Source organism: Leuresthes tenuis, unplaced genomic scaffold (assembly GCF_036924035.1).
Source record: "Leuresthes tenuis unplaced genomic scaffold, fLeuTen1.0.hap1 SCAF_15, whole genome shotgun sequence".
NCBI classification, from domain to species: domain Eukaryota; kingdom Metazoa; phylum Chordata; class Actinopteri; order Atheriniformes; family Atherinopsidae; genus Leuresthes; species Leuresthes tenuis.
This window is the reverse complement of record NW_027325369.1, coordinates 5082521-5106025: the sequence shown is the minus strand read 5'-3', so window position 1 is coordinate 5106025 and position 23505 is coordinate 5082521. Positions and strand designations below refer to the sequence as shown.

The 23505-nt window shown below is 37.2% G+C and overlaps 1 protein-coding gene across 1 annotated transcript in view; it reads right to left on the bottom strand.

The window, feature by feature from the left end:
- exoc3l4 (exocyst complex component 3-like 4) overlaps positions 1-21063 on the bottom strand; it is a 34504-nt gene extending 13441 nt beyond the window's left edge. Inside the window, exons 1-9 of the mRNA XM_072365803.1 lie at positions 20658-21063; positions 16924-17037; positions 15143-15382; positions 10900-11518; positions 8391-8508; positions 7066-7191; positions 6549-6649; positions 4618-4716; positions 570-693 (exon numbers count right to left, since the gene is read on the bottom strand). Coding sequence (XP_072221904.1) covers positions 570-693; positions 4618-4716; positions 6549-6649; positions 7066-7191; positions 8391-8508; positions 10900-11518; positions 15143-15382; positions 16924-17037; positions 20658-20913 — 1797 coding nt within the window. The 5' untranslated portion in view covers positions 20914-21063. The remainder of the gene's footprint in view (positions 1-569; positions 694-4617; positions 4717-6548; positions 6650-7065; positions 7192-8390; positions 8509-10899; positions 11519-15142; positions 15383-16923; positions 17038-20657) is intronic.
- Between the last annotated feature and the right edge of the window lie 2442 nt (positions 21064-23505).

Here is a 23505-nt window from a genome sequence, read left to right as displayed (position 1 = left end):
TTGTGTCATATGGCATTGCTAGCCTTTTCTCCCTGTTTCCTTTCCCTAAGAATGGCTTCTTGACAGCCACCCTTCCATGAAGACCCTTTAATGATGACGCTTCACCTCCATTTTGAGATACTGTTCATCTCTTGTAGTCATATATCAGCTACTAGCTCTTTGAGAATCACCTTGTTGCAAAACACTATTCAATGTTAGTGACAAGATTAATGTCAGTGTTATTCAGAATTTAGTTGGTTTAGATGCAACAAAAGAGACGGGAACAAATTATGTGTCTTTGTGACGGGCTGCTAATAACAAAATACCAAAACTCTCAATGTAACTATGGTTCTTTTCTAAGTTGTCTGTTATATGTTACACGTCTGTCTTCTTTTTATTGCCTTGTTTCAAGAAATCTAAATGGTGCTCTTGACTAGAGCTTCAAGAGACAGCAATCTCCTTTTCAATTCCTCTTTCAGAAACCATATTGGAAATAGCTGAACTCTGTGAGGAAATGAACTAATGAAAACCAGAACAGGGTTTTCACCTAATATAACTGCAACAGTAATTCGCACACTGGATTTCCAAACCTCAACATCCTCTTTGAACTGCTTCTCCAGGCCTTGAAGTAGTCTCTCAATCAGCCCCTTCACCTCTTTTCTGAACCCTTCCACCTCATCTGGACAGCTGTCGTGGTATCCCTCCATGTGCTGCCTGCCGGAGGAAGAAAAAAGGATGAAGTTGAAACAAGAAAACATCAGTTTATGATGCATGCCAGTTAACAACTGCTACATTAAATGTTTTGAAAATAGGAATCATCATGCATCATGGCGGCATAACAGTCACCAAATACCCTCAGTATTGGGTCATAGGTTCTACTTATCATTTCATTTGTTATTCTGCAGCAAAGCATTTCAGATTGATGACAGCTGGAGTCTACAGTGGCTATGTTTCTTAATGAATTATCAACATAATTGCCTGCCATCACAACACATTTTTATCTATCTTTCTCAAACTATGAAATGTCTGGACTAATAGTAAATAAAAAGTCAATAGAAATATGTGTTAACAAAAGTGTCAAATCTCAACCCTACTGTTTGCATTGGCAGTACTTTCTCCTGACAAAAATTATGAATAATATCTTTAAAACAGAAACTATTCGCATGGCTGGATAACAATGGAGCTAAAAAGGAAGTGTGTGCTTGAATGCAATTTGGATTAACTAAGCCTTTACAAAACAAAACTGACAGGGAATTTTCAGAGTGACACAAGAAAGGTCTGATGGGATCCTCCCTTAGAGCTGCTCTTTGAATGCAAAATTTGACAGAAAATTCTCTGTAATAATTCACAAACAACCAGGTGTAACAACCAACAAACTGATTTAACTGCGCATCAAATCTGGCTTTTATCGAATCAAAGGATTCAGGGTCAAAATATGCAAATAAGCCTAAGGGAATTATGGAAACAAGTCTGGCAGCAACATAAGTGGTTCAGACTTTTGCCACAATCAGTGGCACATGGTACATTTCACTGGCAGAGTAAAGAGCATGAAATGAATCACCATTGGAAAATACCAGCAAATTCTAGAAGCAAACATCACAAGCGTCTGTAAAATGAATAAGTAAACAAAAAAAAACCTGAAAATAAAAAGAGGACCCAGTTACCCAACAAGAAAATCATCTTAAACTCTGCTAAAAACTCAGACTGGACTACCTGAAGACGTGGAAGTATAAAACATTGCAGAATGGCACTCAAAGATCCATCAAACAAGAATTAAAAGACGGTATGTTAGGTACGACAAGTGTTTACAAGCTGTGAAAATTCAATCAGGGTGTCATTCAGTTCCAGCTGTGCGGCTGGCCCAAACTTTTTTTTTTAACAGTAAAAAATGGAAATAAAAAATGCATTCAATCTTTAAGCAACATGGAATAAATGTGTAGTGTTTCATTTCACGTCTTTTTGAAGTCAGGTCATTTGATTTTCCAGTATCATGACAACACCAGTCTAAGCACATCTAAAAGTAGAAAGATGATCATTGTTGACTATTTTTGTGTTGATACCAATATCCAATGTATTCGTAACTGCGTTAGTTAGACCGTCGCCTCACAGCAAGAGTTCAATTCCCTGCTGGGACCTTTCTGTGTGGAGTTTGCATGTTCTCCCTGTGTATGCGTGGGTTCTCTCCAGGTACTCTGGCTTCTTCCCACCATCCAAAAACATGCATGTTAGGTTAATTGATGTCCCTTGGAGTGAGTGTGAGCGTGTGTGTGGTCGCTTGTCTCTGTATGGCACTGTGATGAGCTGGCGACCTGTCCAGGGTGTATCCTGCCTCTCGCCCAATGACGGCTGGGATAGGCTCCAGCCCCCAGTGACCTTACATTGGATTAAGTAGGTATAGAAAATGGATGGATGTGTTAGTTAATGATAACGAAGCAAAAATATATATAGGACTAAGAGAATGAAGCCTAGACAGAACTTAGCAAAAATTAGTTAAAAATAAATTAATGATTAAAAAATGTGTGTCCTGGACACATGTGTGTCCTCTAACTAAACTAAACTAAACTAAACTAAACTAAACTAAACTAAACTAAACTAAACTAAACTAAATAATTTAGTCTCATCCATACACAAGCTGCAGGAAATACAGGGACTATGTATGCATGCATGTTTTCTTTGAGTGTGTCTGTATGTGAACTGTAAAGCCACAATGTCATGTGATCCACACAGTGGACATGAACACTTCACATTTTCCAACTGAAATCCACTCAAAGTTTTTCAAAGCACGTTAACTGCAAAAAATCAATAAGACCTGCAGGCAAAAAACACAAATATTCATAAAAAACAAGTTTATATTGTTACAACTGAAACAGGAAACAACTTTGTTTGTTTGTTATTGGCTATCAATTAGCAAACTTAAAAGCTTTTATCATTGAATTTGGATGTAAACTGATGTTCTGTGAGTGCAAGTGCAATGCTGTACCTACTTAATATTCAAACCCTTGAAATTACTTAGTTTAGGGTTGTAAAACATTAATTTTAAGACAGTGTCGGTGCTAGTAACATGATTCAACCAGATTCACATGTTGCTTTAAATGCCAAAGCTAGTTAAACAGAAAGCACACATCAAATTGCTGCAGAAACACCCACAGAAAGCTGCAGCAGAAAAGCTCCCTTAAGTATAAATGTTTAAACAGGCTGAAACCACATCTGCTTTAACTGAGATTGACAGAGACAGCTGAGAGCATTTTGGAGGTTTAGCAGGATGTGTGCATGCTCTCAGTACTTTCTCTTTCCTCCCACTTATAAGGCAGCCCTGCTTCTCACTTGCAGCCCCGGTTCCTTAAAATCACATGTGAGGGCTCTTTCACTGAAATGTATGCAGTGCACTTACAGTTGTTAGGTCATAACTCTCTTCACTTCACTTGTAAAAAGTTATTTGCACACTCTTGGAAGCAAACCAGTTTAAACTAAATGTGCATCAAGTTGGAAGAAAGACGGGGACTTTCCCAGCAAAGACATACCATAGAGATGAATCATCCCCACAAAAGCTTATGACATTAATAACAAAAAAGTTATCTTAGGCGAAAACTCATGTAGTTGTGTTTCCAATTGACCCTGATATATGCATACTGGATAACATATCCAAACTAAACCCCAGTCAAAGTACTCTGTAAAGCTTATGTAAACCCTGCCTATGTGCCTCTGACTTGCTTTGAAATACAATGGCTTAATTATGCACATTTCCAGGCCCTAAATTGCTACAGAGCACCTGGGGGCTGAGATACCACAGTTAATCAATTTGGTTTCCAGCCCCACACCACACCTACTTGTTGGTAACTTGACATTTTTGTGACCTTTTGAATGTGTCGCTGTGGCCTCTTAAATATGACAGCAAGTTCATGTGTATAGCTGTAAATATGCAGTGTTCACATAGAGATTTGTTTTTCGGACAGAGGCATTATTTTCTGCAATTGTAGGGACTGCCAGAGCACAAAACATTTGACAAATTCTCTTTAAATTAATCTTTACAGGGTTTTTTTTTTCTTTTTCTTCATTTGAGCTGTTTTAGATGGAGAAAAATACACTCATCTGGTGAGCCCCACCTGAAGAGCATTAAGCTTTAGCTTGCCCATCAGGAAAGTTTCACTTAGCAAACTGGCAGCTCTGCACTCCAGGTAAGACACTGACTACTCATAAGTGCTTCATAACACCCCACTTAGAAAAAAAACTAAACATATATATATCACTTTAAGGGACAAGACAGCACCTGAATCTTGTGAATCCCCCATTCCAGAAGCACCTTGATTCTTTTCACATTTTTTTCAAACACACTTTGTGGTCAAAATCACCACAACCTCACAAAACTCACAAAGCTATTTCACACAAGTGCATTTTTATATACAAAAGGTCAACATTACTGTGACAGGTAGTAATTATAATCCCTTAACTCCCTCAACTTATAAAAACACTTTATCTGTTCTCCAGATGGCAACAAACATTTCACTCCACAGACATTCTCTGGTGGTGAGAGGGCGCTTATTTGGGAGACACAAGGCATGCTGGCAGTTTGTGGTTTTGGCAGGGCTTGTTCACTTCTGCAGTGCATCATGGGTAGTCTCGGGAAGTCATGTGACTTACTGTAAAGCAGTGAAGCTGTTAATATATGTTATCTGATACTCTGTCCAAAGCTGCTGCGGCTTGAGGGCGCTGCAGTGATTCTGGAACTCTGTTTCAAACCTGCAGGAGACAGAAGAGACGCATTTCTCAGGCAGAATTAAAGTTGACAAAATCAATGCAAAATGTCCCACTTTAAGATAGTTACATTTAAGCTCAACTTTTTAAGAGTTGCTTGAGTTGAGTTTATCATCATGCTTGGTGCATAAACAAGACTTCAAAGAGGTAAAATGTCCTCAACTAGTTTGCAGGTCATAATTCTCCAACTCTGTGTCAAAGCATTGCATCCACAATCACGTGGCCCAAAGGGACCTGCATGTACAAGGTAGAACCCCATGATCCACTTTAACTCTGAATATGAAGTAAAACATTACGAACTAAGCTGCTGTTAGTTGTTTTTGAGATGAAACTCAAATCACAGCTGAGAAATGCAAATAAAAAATAAAACGATCAACTCTTGATTTTAAATCAAGCCAATAAAAAAAGAGAGAAAAACCTCGGCTGAATCACAGCATGAATTTCACTGTCAAATCCCCTGAAGAAAAGCAAAACAGAGCAGCTTGAGAAAATGAATGTTCTCTCTTACAATCTTATGTTCAGATGTTTGTATACTTTTGGCCAAATTCAAAATGAACTCATTTGTGTTTCATTTATGTTTAAATGAGAGATCGTAAGTTAACAGCTGTTAATAAATCCTCGACTATATTTTACAGGTAATGAAGACGCAATGGGAGGAGTTCAATTAAAGTAACAACTATATTGTTTTGATCCACTTTGTCATTTTTACTGTTCAATTGCCTTGTGATGTTCTGATTCATCTCTTATGTTGCCATACCACTGAGTGTGTTTATGCTTTGTTTTCCTGGTCCAGCCACAGATCTGTCTGCAGTTTCATCAGATAAAAACCAAACAAGGGAACACGCTCACATGGTCATTTCTGACTCAGATTACCAAACAACAAAAATGTCTCAACTGTTGAGACAGTTCAACTGTTTTCAGAAAGGTCAAGATATAGTTCACTTTGGTTTGTTTTCCTGTGTTTTGTTTTTTCTCCTTATTGATATCTATTTTAAACCTTTATTTGCACAAAACCTTTATCACTTCCTTTTATGGTCTGACATTGACATTTGATTTCGGACATCCCCATTCCCCCTCATGACTGATCTGTTGAAAGACTAAACCAATGGCCGTCCCAGGACCTACGAGCTGTGTTTGGACTGCATTAATATTTTCATAGCTCTTATAACTATTCGACGCAGTTCCCTTTCTTTAAATTTTTTTTCCTCGCAGCCCATTGTAGTTAATAGAATTGCTTTTACAGGGTCTTTTTCAGCTTGTCAACTTTTCCTAACTTGAGGGAAACTGTCTCTGAAGCAGGCGTACGGTCCAGATAACGTAAAGAATTGTTGAACAAAACAGGAACCCACCACCATGAAGAGAACTTGCTAAAACCAGAAAAATGTTTAGCAAGTTCTTGTTAGCTTACAAAAACCAAAACAAAACCAAAGGAATGAAGTGACAGTGAAGTCTGGCGTTTATTAAACCTATATGTAACAGAGGAATTATGAAGGAGAGATGATGAGGGGAATTTCCTGGGGGTGGTACACAAATAGGCCCATACTGAGTCATATGTGGAATATTCTAAAAAAATTTCTTAATTGAACAAGCTCAGGCAGATGTCCTGCAAAAAACGTATCTTGATCTTCATTTCAAGGCTGCACGGAGGAACATACTCAGCTTTTATAGTGCACATATGCTTCATAAATAGTGAAAATATTGATCATGTTTGTGATGATTTACACCAAACATACAAAGCAGCGATGATTATAACATCCGTTGATAGTAATAGATTTAAATAAAGGTGTATTGGTTCATGTGCCTTTGTGTTAACATACCTCTCAGGGAAGTTTTTCAACTCCTCAAGTAAGGAAGAGATCACTCTCTGTTCCAGCTCAGCATGAAGTCTACGAGAATTCTGAATGTTTCCTTTTACGTTCTGGAAAAAAATACAGTTTAAAACTGTGGAGAAAAAACAGAATAACACAACACAAAGCTCTCTGCTGTCATCTCCTGGCTGCATTCCAGTACTACACTACAACAAAAGAAGAACATGAGCCATATCTCAGAAATCATCTCAGTCAAAGTTGTATCTTTTTCTGTAAAATATCATTTCAAGCTAAATAAAGTAGAGTAAGTGCATTTAGTGGTGTTGACTGGTATTTCTCCATTCAAAAAAATGTAAATCCTATTTAGTACATTTTTAAAGCAGACTTATGGCAGCATATACAAGAAAAATGTTGAGGTAATGTTTTTTTTGTACTTCTCACATAAAGCCATTGTGTGATATTAAATCAATAAAGAACATGAAAAAAACACTGGTGTCAACATGGAATAAATGCAACACTGTCATACAGTCCAGATGTCCATAGGAAACTCAGACTTGAGAAAGTTGTCCTCCTTTTCCGGTTGCTTCTTTACCCTCCAAATGAACTCATTTTCAAGCTCAATGACTCGGCCCAGAGTAGTCCTCATGTCCTCCTGAAGCACAGAAAGAAGCGGGGTGTCAGCACTGTAAAAACCACTGTAAAAACCACTGTAAAAACGTCTTGTTAGCTTCGTCCACACCTCAAATAAGAGGTCATACATAACAGAAAACTATGATATGATAGTAAACTGGTGTACTCTTGCATCCAATAAAACACCTCCTTATGCCCCCTCACCTTCCAATCACGTAGGGAAATGTATGGAAGATGGATGATGTTTGGTTTGCCCAGTCTTTTCCGTGGTGCAACATGGCTCAAAAGCAAGGAGGGTCAACAGATTTTTCTTGCAGTTATACATTAAATAAAACGTAGCTATGAATAATTTTTTCTAATAGGTCTGGACTTTCCAAGACTTTTAACAGTACTCTAACAGTACTTTGTGTTCATAAATCTATAAAAAAAAGACAAATGAACATACTCATTTGTTGCTTTTACATCTGCTGAAACATGGAGTAATTCACACAAGGAAATGCACAATTTACCAAAAAGGCAGATCCTACTGTGATCTTTGTTGTGACGGTCTTGTCACACAGCTCACTTTGATATTCATGCTCCAATTCTGGCTCAAACACTGGCTGAATCTAATGTGTTGTGTGTCGTGCATGCAAACGTAGCGTGTTTCTCCCCTTAGAGAAAGCGCTCCCTCGTTCTGAACCAATTATGAACTATTTGAAGTTATAAGGTGTGCAAAACTAATGTAGAGGTACCCAAGATTAAGAATAAAATGATGTCACGTCCATTTAAAGAATTGTTGCACTCTACATCTTCTAATTTCAAATAAAAACATTACTGAAACAAATGAAGACCAGTCTCCTTAAAACAAGTCAACTAGTTATGTTTGCTGCTTGGGAAGATTGTCTTATTCTATGATTGGAAAAGTTTGCTCTTTGATTACTCTTTGAACCAGTTTGATGAAAAAAGGAGCAAATGCTGAGGAAATCTCTCAGTAAATGTATTACTGCCTATAAATTCAAAACTAGCTAATCTTTCAATATAAAAGAAGAGCTTGGTTACCTTCAAGTATACTGGTGCAAGATTATTTGGAAATTACGCATTAAATAACATTATATTGTGTACATTCATATTAAATTATGGAATTCAATTAAAATGGAACCTGGCAGAAAGACAGTGGGTTTGAGAAATTATTTAAAAACAGTGTCTTCAGTGGAGTCTTCAGCACTGTAAGCACCTCACCTTTATTCTGCTGCAGTACTTCTCTTTTAGATGCTTAAGGAAATCCTCCTCGAGCAGCAGATCTGTGCTTTCATCCGTCATGTCTGGCTGCAGGGGGAGACTTCCCATGACCATCTCACTGCCGGGGTGAAACAAGATACCATTCACGACATTTGAGGTTGCTGCTGAGACCTGCTGGTCCAAAGGCTGGCCTCACACCAGGAGCGTGGAGTGTGCAGAACATTATGATTTTCATTTTGGCTCCCGTGTTAACAGATTAGTTAACAGCCACATAGGCTGTGTGCAAGATACCACAGACATAAAAGATACTGCTTATTGATAATGATAATTTTTTTTTTAGTTTACTTCGATAGTTGCATGTTGCTTCCCTCAAGCTTCAGATGGGAACTACCATGTATTAACTTTTTGAATCATATCAACAATGGATTACACAAAACACAAAACAAGTGTGTTTGTGGTGATTACCAAAGCCATGCTGTATTCAAAACGATTTTGCAGGCATTTGCTACAATGCAGCAGAGCTGCAAAAGAGGTAGGTGGTGTGGGTACACACATGCAATTGCAACGCAGAAGTTCAGCAAAGCACACGCCACATTCCCAGTGCGAAGCTGACATAAAGTCCTCCAAGAATGTCACCTCATGCTGGGACACAAAGCAAAATAGGTGACAAGAATGGCTCATTCAGATTTCATCAGACAGTTTGTGATGTTTCATGGTCTTAGAACAACAACTTAGAAGCAGATACAAATCCAACTGTGTCCAAGTAAATGCTGCATAATATTAGCCAGATATGGAAAGAAATGTAAGAAACAATGATAGTTTCATGAGCATCCAGTCATCAAAGTCAACTCTGTAGAGGGGTAAATTTACATTTGTTTTATGAAAAGGAAAATCTGCTATAGAGTACTCGTCTTTGAAAGTTTTTATTCAACATAATCTGTGACAAATGTGAGCATGACCTGATTTATGTTTCCATTTTGGCCTCAAGAGAAACTTGAACTTCTTCCTTTTATCAGATCAGCTGTTTATTTTTGGTCTCCCAGATGTTGTTTTAAGCACAGTTTTTTGGTTTACCATGGCCTGATTCGTCAAACGATGTCAGCAGTGATCCTTCCTCCTCTCCTGCTCCTACCCAAGATGGTGCTGAAGTCCCACATTTGTGTTGGTCACTGTCTAAACATGTCTGTATTCCCTATCTTTAAACACATTTTGATATAGGCGGTCATGTGGTTTTCTCTATATGCTGAAGGCCATATATATTGATAATGTATGTATACAAAAAAACAGCATGCAGAGTTTACTGTGGATTACCTATCTGAATCCTATTTATATAATATCAAGAGTCTCTAGGGACTTTCTTTCTTCTTTTGTCTTAAGGTGTGAGCCTGGATGCAACTTAACTTAACTTTTAAGGAACTAGCATAAAAAAGAGCAGAAATAATCAGGATAATTGCATATATGAAATGCAACACCCATGTTTGTGACTGCTTTGCAGTGTATGTTGTTGAGATTACTCTCTGATGACACTACATAATTCTCTCTGGGTTCCAGATCTCCTCTTTGGACAACAGTAGTGAACTGAATACTTTCAGTTTCTGTTGAAGAAGTAAGAAAACCTCATTCTAAAGCCAACTTATGTCTATGCTAATAGTTAAATATATAGCTGTGCAAAAGACAAATTGATTCATTCAGTTATTTTTGAGTGTTGTAGATTTTTAAAAAATATGGTGATTGTTATTATTCATCTAACTCTACTATCTCTTCTTTTGATAACTTTATGCTTCAACAATTAAAGCATAGTTGCAGATAATTCACACAAAGCATGCAAAGTGGATTGAACGATGTTATTGAATTGATATTGGAATCCCACATAGTTATGTGTTGTACACTAGAGGGCTGCATGGGGACTGGGTCCTCGTTCGCTCCAATGCAAATCTCGTAAGAGGAAGTAGTAACATTCAGAAATCCTACACGAGTGAGCAGGGGCAGGATTAGGAAATATGCACAGGGCTCTACTGTGAACACTGAACTCGTTTTAGCTGAAACTCTAGCTACTAGGTTCGGACAGTTAAATCCAAAGACAGCAAATCTTCTAGGTATTGACAAGTTTAAATGACGCAATGCAAGGAGCAACACTGCTACACTTAGTTTCTTAGGAGCATGGCCTGATTCAAGTAATACCTTGCTCATGGACAAAAAAACTTCATTTGGGACTTCCCCCAGAAACCAAAATTAAACTAAGAATATGGAAAACACCTATAAACACAATATAAACTTCTTGACTTTGTGTTTAAATTTTGAAAGAAGGTATCCTGCATGGGGAATTTACTGGAATTGTTTTGTCATTTTAAAGTTGGCGATTTCCCTTGTTTCACATTAGTGAAACAGTAAATCTTAGAGGGACCCCTCAGTCTTCTTCAACATTTGTGTGGAGAATATGAACAGCATGTTCCTGAAAAACACTCCCTAGATACATAACAGTAAATAAGACATGCCCACATCCACTGACCTTTTATATTTGTTGAGGATCCAGTCCAGGAGCTGGTAAAGATCCTTCAGCTCCGTCGTCTGCTGCTCCAGCTTTTTCAAATGCAGCCCGACAACCCTGTGGTAACTCTTCAGATAGGTGCTGAAGACTTTAAAGCTGGGCGGGTAGGACCATCGCAGGTCCCTCTTCACTGTTTCCAAATCTTCCACGATGACTTTACCCAGCAGACCCAGGTGAACAGCCAACCAGGAAGCGTTCTGGTCCTTCTGCTCCAGGTGAACACTCTTCACTTTCGCCTCCACACCCTGGCACACAGCCTCTTTCCAGGCAGTCATCCAGCTGTCTGAAAGCCCTCCTGGTTCCTTAGCTCTCTTTTCCTCTTCCTGGATGATACGGGCCACAAGAACCAGCAGACCCTTGTTTCTAGCAGGAAATGAATTTGAGTCACGAACTATGGAGCTGATCTTGTTCATAAGGTCCCTATAGAGAAGGTTGAGGTCTTTTTCTTTTGTGCACAGCTCCACTGGACAATCCTTGACAAACTGTTCCTGGTCCCGCTGAAACTCCAGCCGCAAGGCAAGCAGGTTCATGTGAGCCTCCTCCAGTACTTCATTAACTATCAGCTTGTTGATCTGCATCACTGAGGGTAAACAGAGCACATGGGGAATTTCTCTAAATGGCATGATAAACCAGCAGTGTCAGTCTAACATGAGTCCATCTTTACACATACTTCCTGCATGTCAAAGCATTTCATTTTAAATTTGACTATTTATTACAAAATACAATATTGATCAGCTGCTCAGATATATACAGTTCAGAGTTAAAACCAAAAAATGGAAATAAAAGTATTCAGTTTTCATGCTGGACATAAAACAAAACAACAATCTCAGGCTTTAAGCCAGGTTTGAAGAATTCCCTTTTTTCTCACAGCATCTTCTTACGTTAAATAAAATAACCATTTTCTAAACTATTGTTTTGCTTTGAACTGTCTTGTACTTTTTAAAATAGATTTTAAATGTGTCTTTTATATTGTTCTACATAAACATATTTCAAATTGTGCACGAAAGACCTTTCTCCCCGTTAAGAATCCCGTTAATGACGCTCCAGTAAAACAGAGTTGGAGTTGTTTTTACAACTCCAAAATGTTAAAAGAACAGAAAGTCAAATGCAAAAGACTAATCACTGCTGCACACAAGTGCCATTTTGACTGTGCACTAACTTTACTTGATGCATACCAGTCTGGAGACATGTGCAATGTCTTTTTCTCATTGTGCAAAACAGTGCAAATGTGTATATATGAAATTATTTTTATTTTTACTGCTTCTGACTTCAAGCTAAGGAAGTATCATTCTTAAGCATAGACTTTAGTAAGGAACCATTAGGTTATATAACACTTAACTTTAATTAAACATCTGATCGTTGAAGTAAAAGTAACAATTTGTTTCAGTTTGTTTATATATAGTGATCTAATGGGTTATGTATTCATAAAACAGAGATTTCTCATGGTCTTAATTTGGAACAGTTGTGGTCTCGACGTCTATATCCGTGTACCATCTTTGTTCTGAATTCATACTGCCCCCATCTTGCCCATTCGCTTCGTTGTCTTGTCTTGTCCATGTACTGGTTGTCATCTCCATCATCAGTCTTCACTATTAGTGACTGCAATATTTTTTTTTTACGTTTATAAGCCTATCCAGTGTGACCTCATTCAATTTCATTGGTTCATTTTATTGAATATTTATTAAGTACCTTGTTCTTTTATCAGGTAATCTTAAATTTCCATAGTAATATCACATCCATTTGGTTTCTCTGAGCCTTGATTCACCTTTTTAGATATTTCCTGTTCATCACATAGCCCACTTCAAAAATAGTTACCCTTACCACGCAGTCACATCTTTCATTGATTTTTGTTTCATGTTGACTGTTTATATTGTGTCTATTTTTAGTTAGTTAAAAAATGTTTATGTTGAATAAGCATCTAGTGTAAGGTGTTTTTTCATTGCAGTAATTCAAATTTCAAAATACATTTATCAAAAAAATAAGTCCCTTATGAATCAAAGTTATAAATCGATTAATTTATTAGGGGCTATAATGTAATTAATAAAAGTATTTTCAGTACTTAAAAGTAGATTTTTTTAAAACTGAAGTTTTTCTATAATTAATAATTGTATTATTTAATTGAGTTTTCCTACGCCTCCCCACACCTAATAATGTTCTTATATTAACTGTAGAGGAGAAATGACAACAGAGAACTTCGATTGGTCTACATCTAACATCTAACTCTTAAGATCAGAGACCATCTTTTTTTAAGTCAGGGACTCCATGGTGAACATTTTGTCTACATATAAAGTATCTACACCCGGAACATGATTCCTGTCACTAGATTCTCTAGCTGCAAAAACAGAGATAGAGCTGGACAGAGGAGAGCTGCATGAACAGACAGAGTCTGGTTTGGGCACACGATGAAGCACCGGTGCTGCTTTGAATTTGTGCTTGTAACTACAAGTGAAAAAATAGAAAAAAAAACTGTCATATTGCTTGATGGTGATTTCGCAACCCTTGTCTATAACTTGATATGAAGAAAAACTGGTTTTGAAATAAACATTTGTGTATGCACTCGGTGGTGAGTTAGCCAGTATCAACCCGATATACTGTATGCATGTTAGTATGGCCACACACACAGCCTCTTGCAATTTTAAGGTTTTTTTGTATCAGAACAGTAAAAAAAATGTGTGTTAACTCAGATGTGTGTTAACACAATGCTGAGGCCGAGAGACATCCGCAATGATCGTACCAAAGCAACTGATACTTCCAATGATCTGGGAAAGGATACAATGCCATTTCCAAACTATTTGGAATTTGTCATTCTATAGTTAGAAAGGTAATGGAACAGCAATGTCAGTGGCCAATCTTCACAGCAGTGGACGTTCCATCAAGTTTATCCCAAGGTCAGATAATGCAGTGCTCAGAAGAAAGTGCAAAAAAGCCAAGCGCTACATCTCAGACTCTACAGGTCTCGGATGGTTCAGTGCTTAGAGTAACAGCAAAAACATGTTAAATGTTAAAGTTGATGACAGCATAATTAGAAAAAGACTGAACAAATCTTATATTTAATAAACTGCACAAAGCACAATAAGCTCTGGAATAATATCTTTTGAACAGATGAAACCATAGTGCAGATGTTTGGCTATAATACACAGCACCATGTTTGGCCGAAACCAAACACAGCATATTGCACAAACACTTTACACCAACTGTTAAACATGGGGGTGGAGGGCTGATGATTCTGGCTTGTTTTCCAGCCATGGGACCTGGACACCTTTTAGTCATTGAGTCCACCATGAACTACTCTGTATATTGAAGTATTCTAGAATCAAATGTTAGGCCTGATTTCTGACAGCTAGAGCATGGGTCATTGGAACATGCAACATGACAACAATCCAAAACAAAGCAGCAAATCTACTGGAGAAGGGCTTAAGAAGAAAATAATTAAGGTGCTGCAATGATCAAGTAAAAGTAAAAGTCCTGACCATAACCTGACTGAAATGCTGTCATGGGACCTAAGAGAGCTGCGTATAAACAAATGGATGCAAACTTCAGTTATCTACATTGTAAAGAACAGTGAAAATAGAGAAACTGATTACTTCAAGTTATTGCTGTTAAAGGTGGTTCTAAAATTGTGGGGTGACTTAGCTTTTTGCACACTACTTCTGCACATGACATATTGCACAATATTATACCATGTAATATGTAATTTGTTGTTGTTCATCTGAGGCAATATTTGCCTAACTGTATTATTTTGTTATTTTGTGTTTTTTTGTATCAATAGCCTACTCTATGTTCTGATATGTTGAAACTTGAAAATATTAAATAGATAACTTTTCACATTTTGGCATGTCTTAATTTAAACAATTACTCACAGCAACATTTTTGACATGTTCTACTATTTAAACCAGTGTGGACATTATTCACTGTAGATATTTTGAGCTGTCAGAGTTTTAAAAGTATAGATGTTGTGAATTACATTAATAATGGCAAAGTTCCTTTTCGTGTCCAAATAAACTTAACCTTTTTGTGTACTCAGTGTATGAGGATGTACAGGTTCCTTGTACCGATATGTTGGTTGCCAATGCATTAATGATGCCGGTGAATAACCAGAACCCTTCGTATTGTTGTTTGCTGCAGGGATTTGGGAAAAAGGGGGACATTACAGAACCAACCAATGGAAAAATAAGGAATAAATCATATGAGGGTGTGTTTGTACCTGACAGTGGTGTGTGAGGTATTTCTGGCAGCGTGTACAACTCATCGATCTCCTCAAACACATCCATCACCCCATCCTCCTCTTCCTCCGTCATCTCTGCCAAGCTGTTAGCGTCAGTTATAGGAGGCGTCTCTCCGACTTTTTTATCACTGTCATCCGTCTTCCGGGGAAATCTCAGGCTCCTACGAATGGACTCTCCTTTTTTGACGAGTGACTCACTAAACCTTGACAAGTTAGGATCTGAGAATGGAAAGCACAAACAAAAGCCAGAAGTTCTGCTGTCAGCTCAACAATGAATAAACGGCAGGTTGTTTAGAGTCTACTGTTAATTACTCGATCACTGTAAAGAATATTTGGTTTAAACTTTCATGATGCCACAATGTTAAATAAGATAACCGATAATAGGTGCTTTTCAAAGTGGACATTTTGAGTTTTTACATACAATTCATTAACATTAATCACTACTGGTCTTGCACCGTCTATATGGCAAGCCATGTTGATTCGCTTGCAATACTAGCTCACTGGATATGTGAGAAAAGCTTTATGTAAGCTGACATAGACATTAATAATCTAATTAATTTGACCTGTAAACTCAAAAATAGTTCTGCTCTTTTTTACTGGCAATTTCAGTCAGTGTCCACAGTCACAGCTTAATGAAACGTGTGTCTATTACTCTGCATGGTATATTTGGTAACAGTGATGATTGTTTTCTGTAATTTAATATTGCATACAAAGAATAGTGCTTGAAAGGACTAGAAAGACAATTAACCTAATCATTAAAGAAATTGTTAAGGCAAAATAGTCAAAAATTCTAGGGTAATCTTCCTGGAAATTAAACATGAACAAATTTTGGATTGTTTGGATAAAGCAAGACATTGTCACATTTTTAAGGAAAGAGGAATAGGAAATTCCTCATAATCATTAAATGAGTTTGCAAAGAAGATGCGGGATTGATTAATGAGCAATAAAAACACTATACTATTCTGTTTTCATATAGCGTTCACATCTGGAGTCTCTGCTTGCTAAACACCTCACATTCATGACATTGTTTTTTTTTTCAGTCTGTTTGTGGGTCAGGTTTGATTAATAATAATCAAATAATAATCTAATAATAGCTTTAGTATAACAGTGAGGGGAAAGGATGTGGAAAGTACCACAACAGGAGCAAAGGAAGGCAAGGAGCAACTCTCCCTCCCTCTATCTACCCTGCTGCTGCTGTCAGTTCTGTCTTTCTACGCTGATTTTACCCTTAATTAATACAACACAATGAAAGCTTTGTTAACAAGCGAAGGCACTCTGTCCCCAGAAACCAAGAGGACATTTAATTTGAAACAGGAGTACTGACTTAAAAAATGTCTCACAATCAAGCTCTCACTCAGTCATGTGTTTCATGCAGGCTGTGTGCTGAAATGAAACACATGAGGAAAAAAGAATGTTGACAAAACAACTTGACTGTCTTTGCCTGACAAATGCACAAATTAGTCTGAAATCTTTCAATTTCCAAGGGCTGTGACAGGACTCTATATCAACCAACAACCAAACAGGGCATCTGACTTTGTGCCAAGGAAAATAAAACATGAGCCTTCACATTCTGCTCAAACGCCTTTCAGATATGCTGAAACACGTCTAATCACCCAACATCAGTGATGAGGCTCATTAATGATCTTATAACTAAATGGGAACAAATACAAAGAAACAAAAAAACATAAACAGGACTATATTCGAATGTAGAGTTTAAGTTTAATATAAGGTCCATATAAGGTATGACGTGACTGCTTTACCTGTATTTGAACGAGTCAACTGTTTGTCTTTCTGTGGAGACGGATCTTCCTTTTTCTGGAAGAAGCCCAACATCTTCTTCTGAGGAGAAGTGGCTGGTGAGCTGGCACTCAGACCTGGTAGAGGGGTAGACATAGGGGATGATAACAGCACAACTTTCTGAGTAAACATTTCTACTTGTCTGGTAGAAAGAAAACACCAGTCTTAACAGGGAAATAGTTTCAGTTTCTAAAGATTCACTCTTTCGTGTGCCTTCTAGTTCAAGTGGTTTTGTCCTTATGGTGAGCTAACATACAAACTGAGGAATGCAAAGATCAGCTCATGTTGAAAACAGAGGAAGCTGCTTCAGCAGAGCACTACAATGTAGAAGTGTAAGACATCAGCAGAGTTTTGTGGACAGTGCCTACTTTTTTTTGCTGACAGTAAAAAAAAAAAAATGACAAGAAACCACCAGATTTGCAGTTATGAAAATAAAAATGTCTACAGGGCTTTCCTAAATGCAGTAGACATTTTAAAAAGTTAGCATTTAAAAATAAACATTGTGTAAAATGTTATATGCTGCTCTGTTTCTGCTGAATTCAGTTCTGGCATACTCAGTGGACCAACCTATCATCCTCTTATTGGACTAAAGATATTGGAGAGGAAATAATAAAGGCAGAACGGAAACAGTAACTTAGTTTTAGCTGTGAATACTTGACACTTTTACTGTCAGAAATGATGGAGAACATATAACACTATCTAAATTATTCTTTGTACAGTTGTACAAACTGCACATTATCACTAGCCCTCTTTCTCACTTTTCTCACTTTCGTTTTCTTTTTGCAGTATTTAAACAGAACCAGATCATTTCTGTGGAGATCAACGCAGCTCCTGCTAACAGAGATATTTACTTTGACAGACACACTACAAAACATTCTGATACTTCTTTAAATTTTATTGGATTTCTAACATAACAAAGCTACAGGGGTTAGCAATTACATAGCTTGCCATTACATGCCACAGTTCCCGTTCTCCTTTGAATATATGTGAGCTTTTATTATGACAGTGTAGCACATTCTAAACGACTGGGGTAACTTCCTGTAGGTATCAGGGACTTCTCATCTTAACAATCTGACAAAAGAGTTATTCTCATTTAGTAATTTTGGACATTAAACCTTGAATTCTGCAGTCTTTTGCTTAATTCCCTCAGATGACCCAAAGGCTGAGATTAAACATGACGTATGGGAGTAGCTATATATGACTGAGAAAGAAGAACCTGCTGAGTCACTGGTAACTAAAGTGATTCTTGCCTTTTATTTATGGTGCAGGGGAGAAGAGAGGCACACAGCAACACTAGGCATACAGAGGCAAATTAGGAATATGGACTCGAACAAGCAGCGGGCGATATAATTGTATCAAAAGAAATTTTTATCTTGAGCAGGAAAAACATCTTTTCTTTTTTCTTCTATCAATCTAATCCATATTGTATAGTTTCCACAGCAGGCTAAAGAGAACCTTCACCTCAGCCTATTATAAGAAAATGCTGTGCACAAATATCTGTAGAAGGAACAGAGCCTCAGAAGGACGTGACAAAAAAAGTGATAAAAGTGATAGATGAATGCAAAATATGACCAAACACAGACAGGTAAAGCTGGAGAGAAGCACAAGCAGTGGCTGATACAAAAAAAAGACTTTTTTCTTTTTTGTGTGTGTGTGTGTCCCACTATTATCTCTCCCTTTGACACACATGATGATTAGATTCCAATTGTAAATGTCGAAATAAAGAAAAGTAAGAAGCTGAAATAAAACTATTGGTACTTTTGAATATAAATCCCCTCAATAATGGATCATTTAACCAAACAGTTCATCAAAAATTGTCAGTAAACTAATTACTTGTTGCATAAAAACAAAGACACTCTAGAGCAGCTTCACTGAAGTAATATGATGGTAACTGAAACTGCTGGTATATGTCTGAATGAACAGCCAGTGTGTAACATTTTGCGATGACAATCTGACTATACCTGGTAACGTCAGTGTATCACTTTCAGTGTAGCACAAGTCTGAACCGCTGCAGTCACATTGACGGATGGCCCAAACATTCATGGTGGGTAAATATGGCAAATGATCATCCAACAGATCCAACTGATAGATCCAACAGTCTAAACTTTCAAAGTTTTTTTCTCAGCATCAGATCTAAATGATTAAGAATAAAGAACTACAGAGTATTGCTGACCATAAATCAATATTTTAAAATGTTTTCACCCACCAACATTTTGTTTAACACAGCATCCTTGTGATGCTCATATGAACTTTTATGGTTCTCTTATGAGAATATATGACTTTATAAGGACTTACAGAGTTTTGTGTGGTGGTGCTTCTCATTAGTCTGTCATTGTTCATCACATATATCAAAGTATATAAAAATGTTCAGTCCTATTCCTGTAATATTATCCAACATTGTCACTGGACATTTTTGGTGGTTTCTGATGGTGTCTTTGTCTCCTCTTCAACAAGACAACAAATTCCCATGTATGGCTGTGCATGTGCAGGGCTTGGATGGAAATTTGGAGCTGGAGTAAGCTCCTGGAGTATGACACTTTAAGAACATCTCTACATATGAAGTCAAAATTTCATTGGGGAACACAGTTTGGAGAAGGTGGGAATCCAAATAGTACAAGACCCCTCTGTCTTCCAAGCCATAGTCACCCCCATTGATGAAATTTTCCACCTGATTTATCAATTATTATATCAAAATATTATGATGAATTTGCTTTCCCATGAATCAATTATCAGTCTATCTATCACTTGAATAGAAATAATAAACATATGTATGTATGTACAATATCAAATAAAAATAAATAAATAAATCTGAATGTGGGTTTTTTTGGAACCACATTCATTTAATGAACCACATTTTAAAGAACCCACGTTCAAAATAAATACACAAATAAAGTATTTTGTATTCTATTCTATTCTATTTGAACCTTGCAAAAGTTTGCTGATAGTTTTATTTCAACTCTTTGATTCAGGAGCATGTATTGTAACAATGTGATTATGTCTTGAGAATGACAATCAAGTCATCGTCATGTTGCACTAATAGTCAACAATAATACCAAATTGAATCTGTTGCACACAAAGATATGTTTGCAAGGTTGTATTTTTTATTTTTTTTTAAGTTGGATATCCTACAGCTCCATTCACCTACATTACACACACATATAACCTGAATTACGATCCACACATTCAAGTCGGGCGAGTTCTGTCATGTTTTCTGATAAGTGTTGTGGAAAATGTGGACAAGCGCACATTCAAGGAGAATGAGAGGGCAGGGCAAGATAACCAAAACACGATCCCATAAAACTGTTTGAACAGATTTTTTTATCCACATTCTCTGAGGCATTGGTTTGTCTGTTAGCAAAACTACACAAGAACTACCAGGTAGAAGTCCCTAAAACTTGGTGGAGCAGTAGAGCACGGACAATGAAAGAACCCATCTTGGTGTGGATCTCTTTATAAGATACCACGGACTTTGCCAAAGGACTTAGCTTTTAGAGGGACCCTTGAGGATTGGATTATATTTCCTTTAGGGGCTTCTTTCAGTGGGTTAAAACTTCAATAAAATGTCATCACATGTGCCATTGCGGTGGAAAAAGTTTCAGCTACCAAATACAGCTAATCCCACTCCACTGACCTTGAGAGGCCATGTTACTGTACTTGCCTACAACTTCCATTTCACATCAGATTTCATGATACTCACTGGGTGACGGTGGTGGATGAGAAGAGGCAGAGCCTATTTCATTGCCAGTTGTGCCTTCATTGAATTTGACCTTGTAATTCTTGCTCTTGTGCGACAGAGGACTTTGCTCTGTAGCCTTCTTCATGCTGTTTCTGAATTTCTTCATCATGTTTAGGTTTTTCTTTGCGGCTCCATCGGTCGCCTTCTTTCCATTGCTCTGGAGGGACACCCTGTCCTCGTCTGGGTTTTCACTGAGCATGTCCATTATTTGTGGCATTTAATTTCATTAAATAACTTCCAACTGTAATGAAAAAATAATAATAATTAAATACACATAAAAAACAAACATGAAACTCTAAAGAGGAAAAGTCTGCCTCCACTCTGCTCGAAAGGAGTATGTGAAACACTAAAGTGGTGTTTATGGTCCTTGTTTATGGTCTGCAGTCAGGGACATGCGGACCAGTTTTGTTTACAGATAACACAAGATCCAGTCTGCTTAGCTCTGATAACAAACTGAGAAAAACTGTGACTCTGTTGCAACAACAATCAAAAGCTTCACTAAAAGACTCAAGGGTCTTGTCCTCCTTATTTTGAACACCCTTCTCTGTTCCCTTCTACTGTAGTCCAGGTGGATTTCTAACTGAAAACCTTTTAATGTCTACTTATTCACAGCTCTTATCTGGACCATACTGCAAGAGCAGAGAGAAAATGCTATAAATCAACTTTCAATCATAATAAAACCATAATAGAGTCATAATATAACTTTGACATAATTTCTACATAATCTTTAAGGCAAAGTTAGAAATTGCTTTATATGTTTTGACCTTTAGAGTGAATCCGTCACATAGATTATTAAATTGCTTCTACAGAAAATGTAGCTTTGCAACAACTGATCAATTATTCAAATTGTCAGTCAAATAAAGCTCAATAATCAAGGGTTTTCTTATGTTCATTTTTATGCTTTTAAACGTAAATGTCTCATAGTTTCTGTTTCTAACCTTGCAAATGAAAGAATGAAATGCTTTGTCAAGCATAATCGAAATAAAACTATCTTTCAACTTTAAACAGAGCAAAACTATCAAGGCCAGTAGTGAACAGAAATATTTAATTTTTTCTTTTTTATTATCAACTGTAAACGTCACAGACAAAACTATGAACTGAATGGATATGAAAGTAGCTCTACTCTGTGAAATATGATTTAGTACAGCACTGAAACAGTTCCTCAACTTTCTCTCAACAATGTAAATACAAAGACATTTTAGACTTGGGTAATATATATCAAACATTATATAGCATAATTAAAGAATTCAGATCAGCAAAGAAGTTACCAGTCTGCTGATAAAAACGTCTGACAGTTAAACACAACGAATGCCACAGTTTGTCAGGACTGTCACTCAGAAACCAAAACATATTATATATCACATCATATGTCCCATGTGACAGCATGAAAGAGCTCTCTGTATGCACTCTCTTTGATTTCTAAGACAAATGTATTTCCACTGGAACTGTGCACTAACTGAACGACAAATAGAAAAAGCGTCGCCTTACCTGTAAATGACAACTCAGGTGAAAACATTAGAAAAAAAGACTCCCACCAGTTTCTCCGTCAGCCTTTAAGCTTACCAGCACAGACTAAACTTTCACTTTCTTTACTTCTATGGTCGACAAGCAGGTTTATAAAAAGCAAACATGCGCCATGTTGTAAGTGCGCCAGGGAAGGTGAAAATAGACGAAAGGGTTGAACAGAAAGCGTTAAAAGAAAGAGAGGGGGGCGGGAGGAACAAGCAGCCACCTACTCAAGGTACGGAGACATGACAAAGTTCACCATCCTGTCTCGGTGGTTATTAGTGTCCGAAAGGTGAGTTACTGATTAAACAGACCCAAACTGAAAATTAAGTGTCGAGCACAGCGAGATACAAACTGTGTCTGTAACTCTGAAAGGACGAACCAGGAACCAGGATTTGTTTACACGTAGATTTATTTTTTTTTCATCTGGAATGTAACATTAAGGCATGCCAACCTGCAACTTTAACAGCCAGCAGCCTAAACTGTTGATTCAAATCATAAATCTACAAATGTAATGATTTATCAGTGCAACAACGAGCTCTCAAGACTTTTCTACATAAGAAAAAGAACAGACGAAGCCTTCTTGTCAGCAAGTATTTCAATAACTGCTTCCTTGTTGTTTTTTTTTTTTTTTGCCACATTAGGTTATTTCAGTTTGTGGGGTGTAGGCCACTGCATTTACTCGATCACAGTAGCAGAAATATCGTTGGGTAACTTTTTAATCCACTACAGTACTTTATCAGACTTACTCTCAACTAAATTAAGATATCAAAATTAACAAAGTAAGTATTTAGTCTCCTTGTTTAATTGCAGATGTGAATGTTATCTGTAAAGTTTATTTTGAATAGAACCAGAAAGTCATAAAATATCAATTAATAAGCTGTATTTTATATTTCTCCTTGCCCCCTTCATCATCTCTTGACCCCTCAGTCATATGTTGGAAATCTTTAAAGGGCCCAGGTCCCTCCATTGGGAACCACTGGGTTTAAGTTTTACTTAAAGTTGGAAAACTCACTCCTTCTCAAGCAGCTATGACAACACTATAACTGAAAGACTGAACACTGAGAAAAGAATTCCATTTGGCTGCATTTATCTGCATGTTCCAAGAATAGCAAACATATTTAAAGAAAAACTTCTTTAGTCGTCTAAACTGAGCATTTAGACGACTAAAGGATGGTACAGCTGTTGTACTACACCTAATTACATTTAACAGGTATTCCTAATAAAGTGGTCTTTGATTGCATGTCTGTATAGATATTTATTTTTGGGAGAAGGAAGCTCAGTATTACTGTGTTAAAGTTTG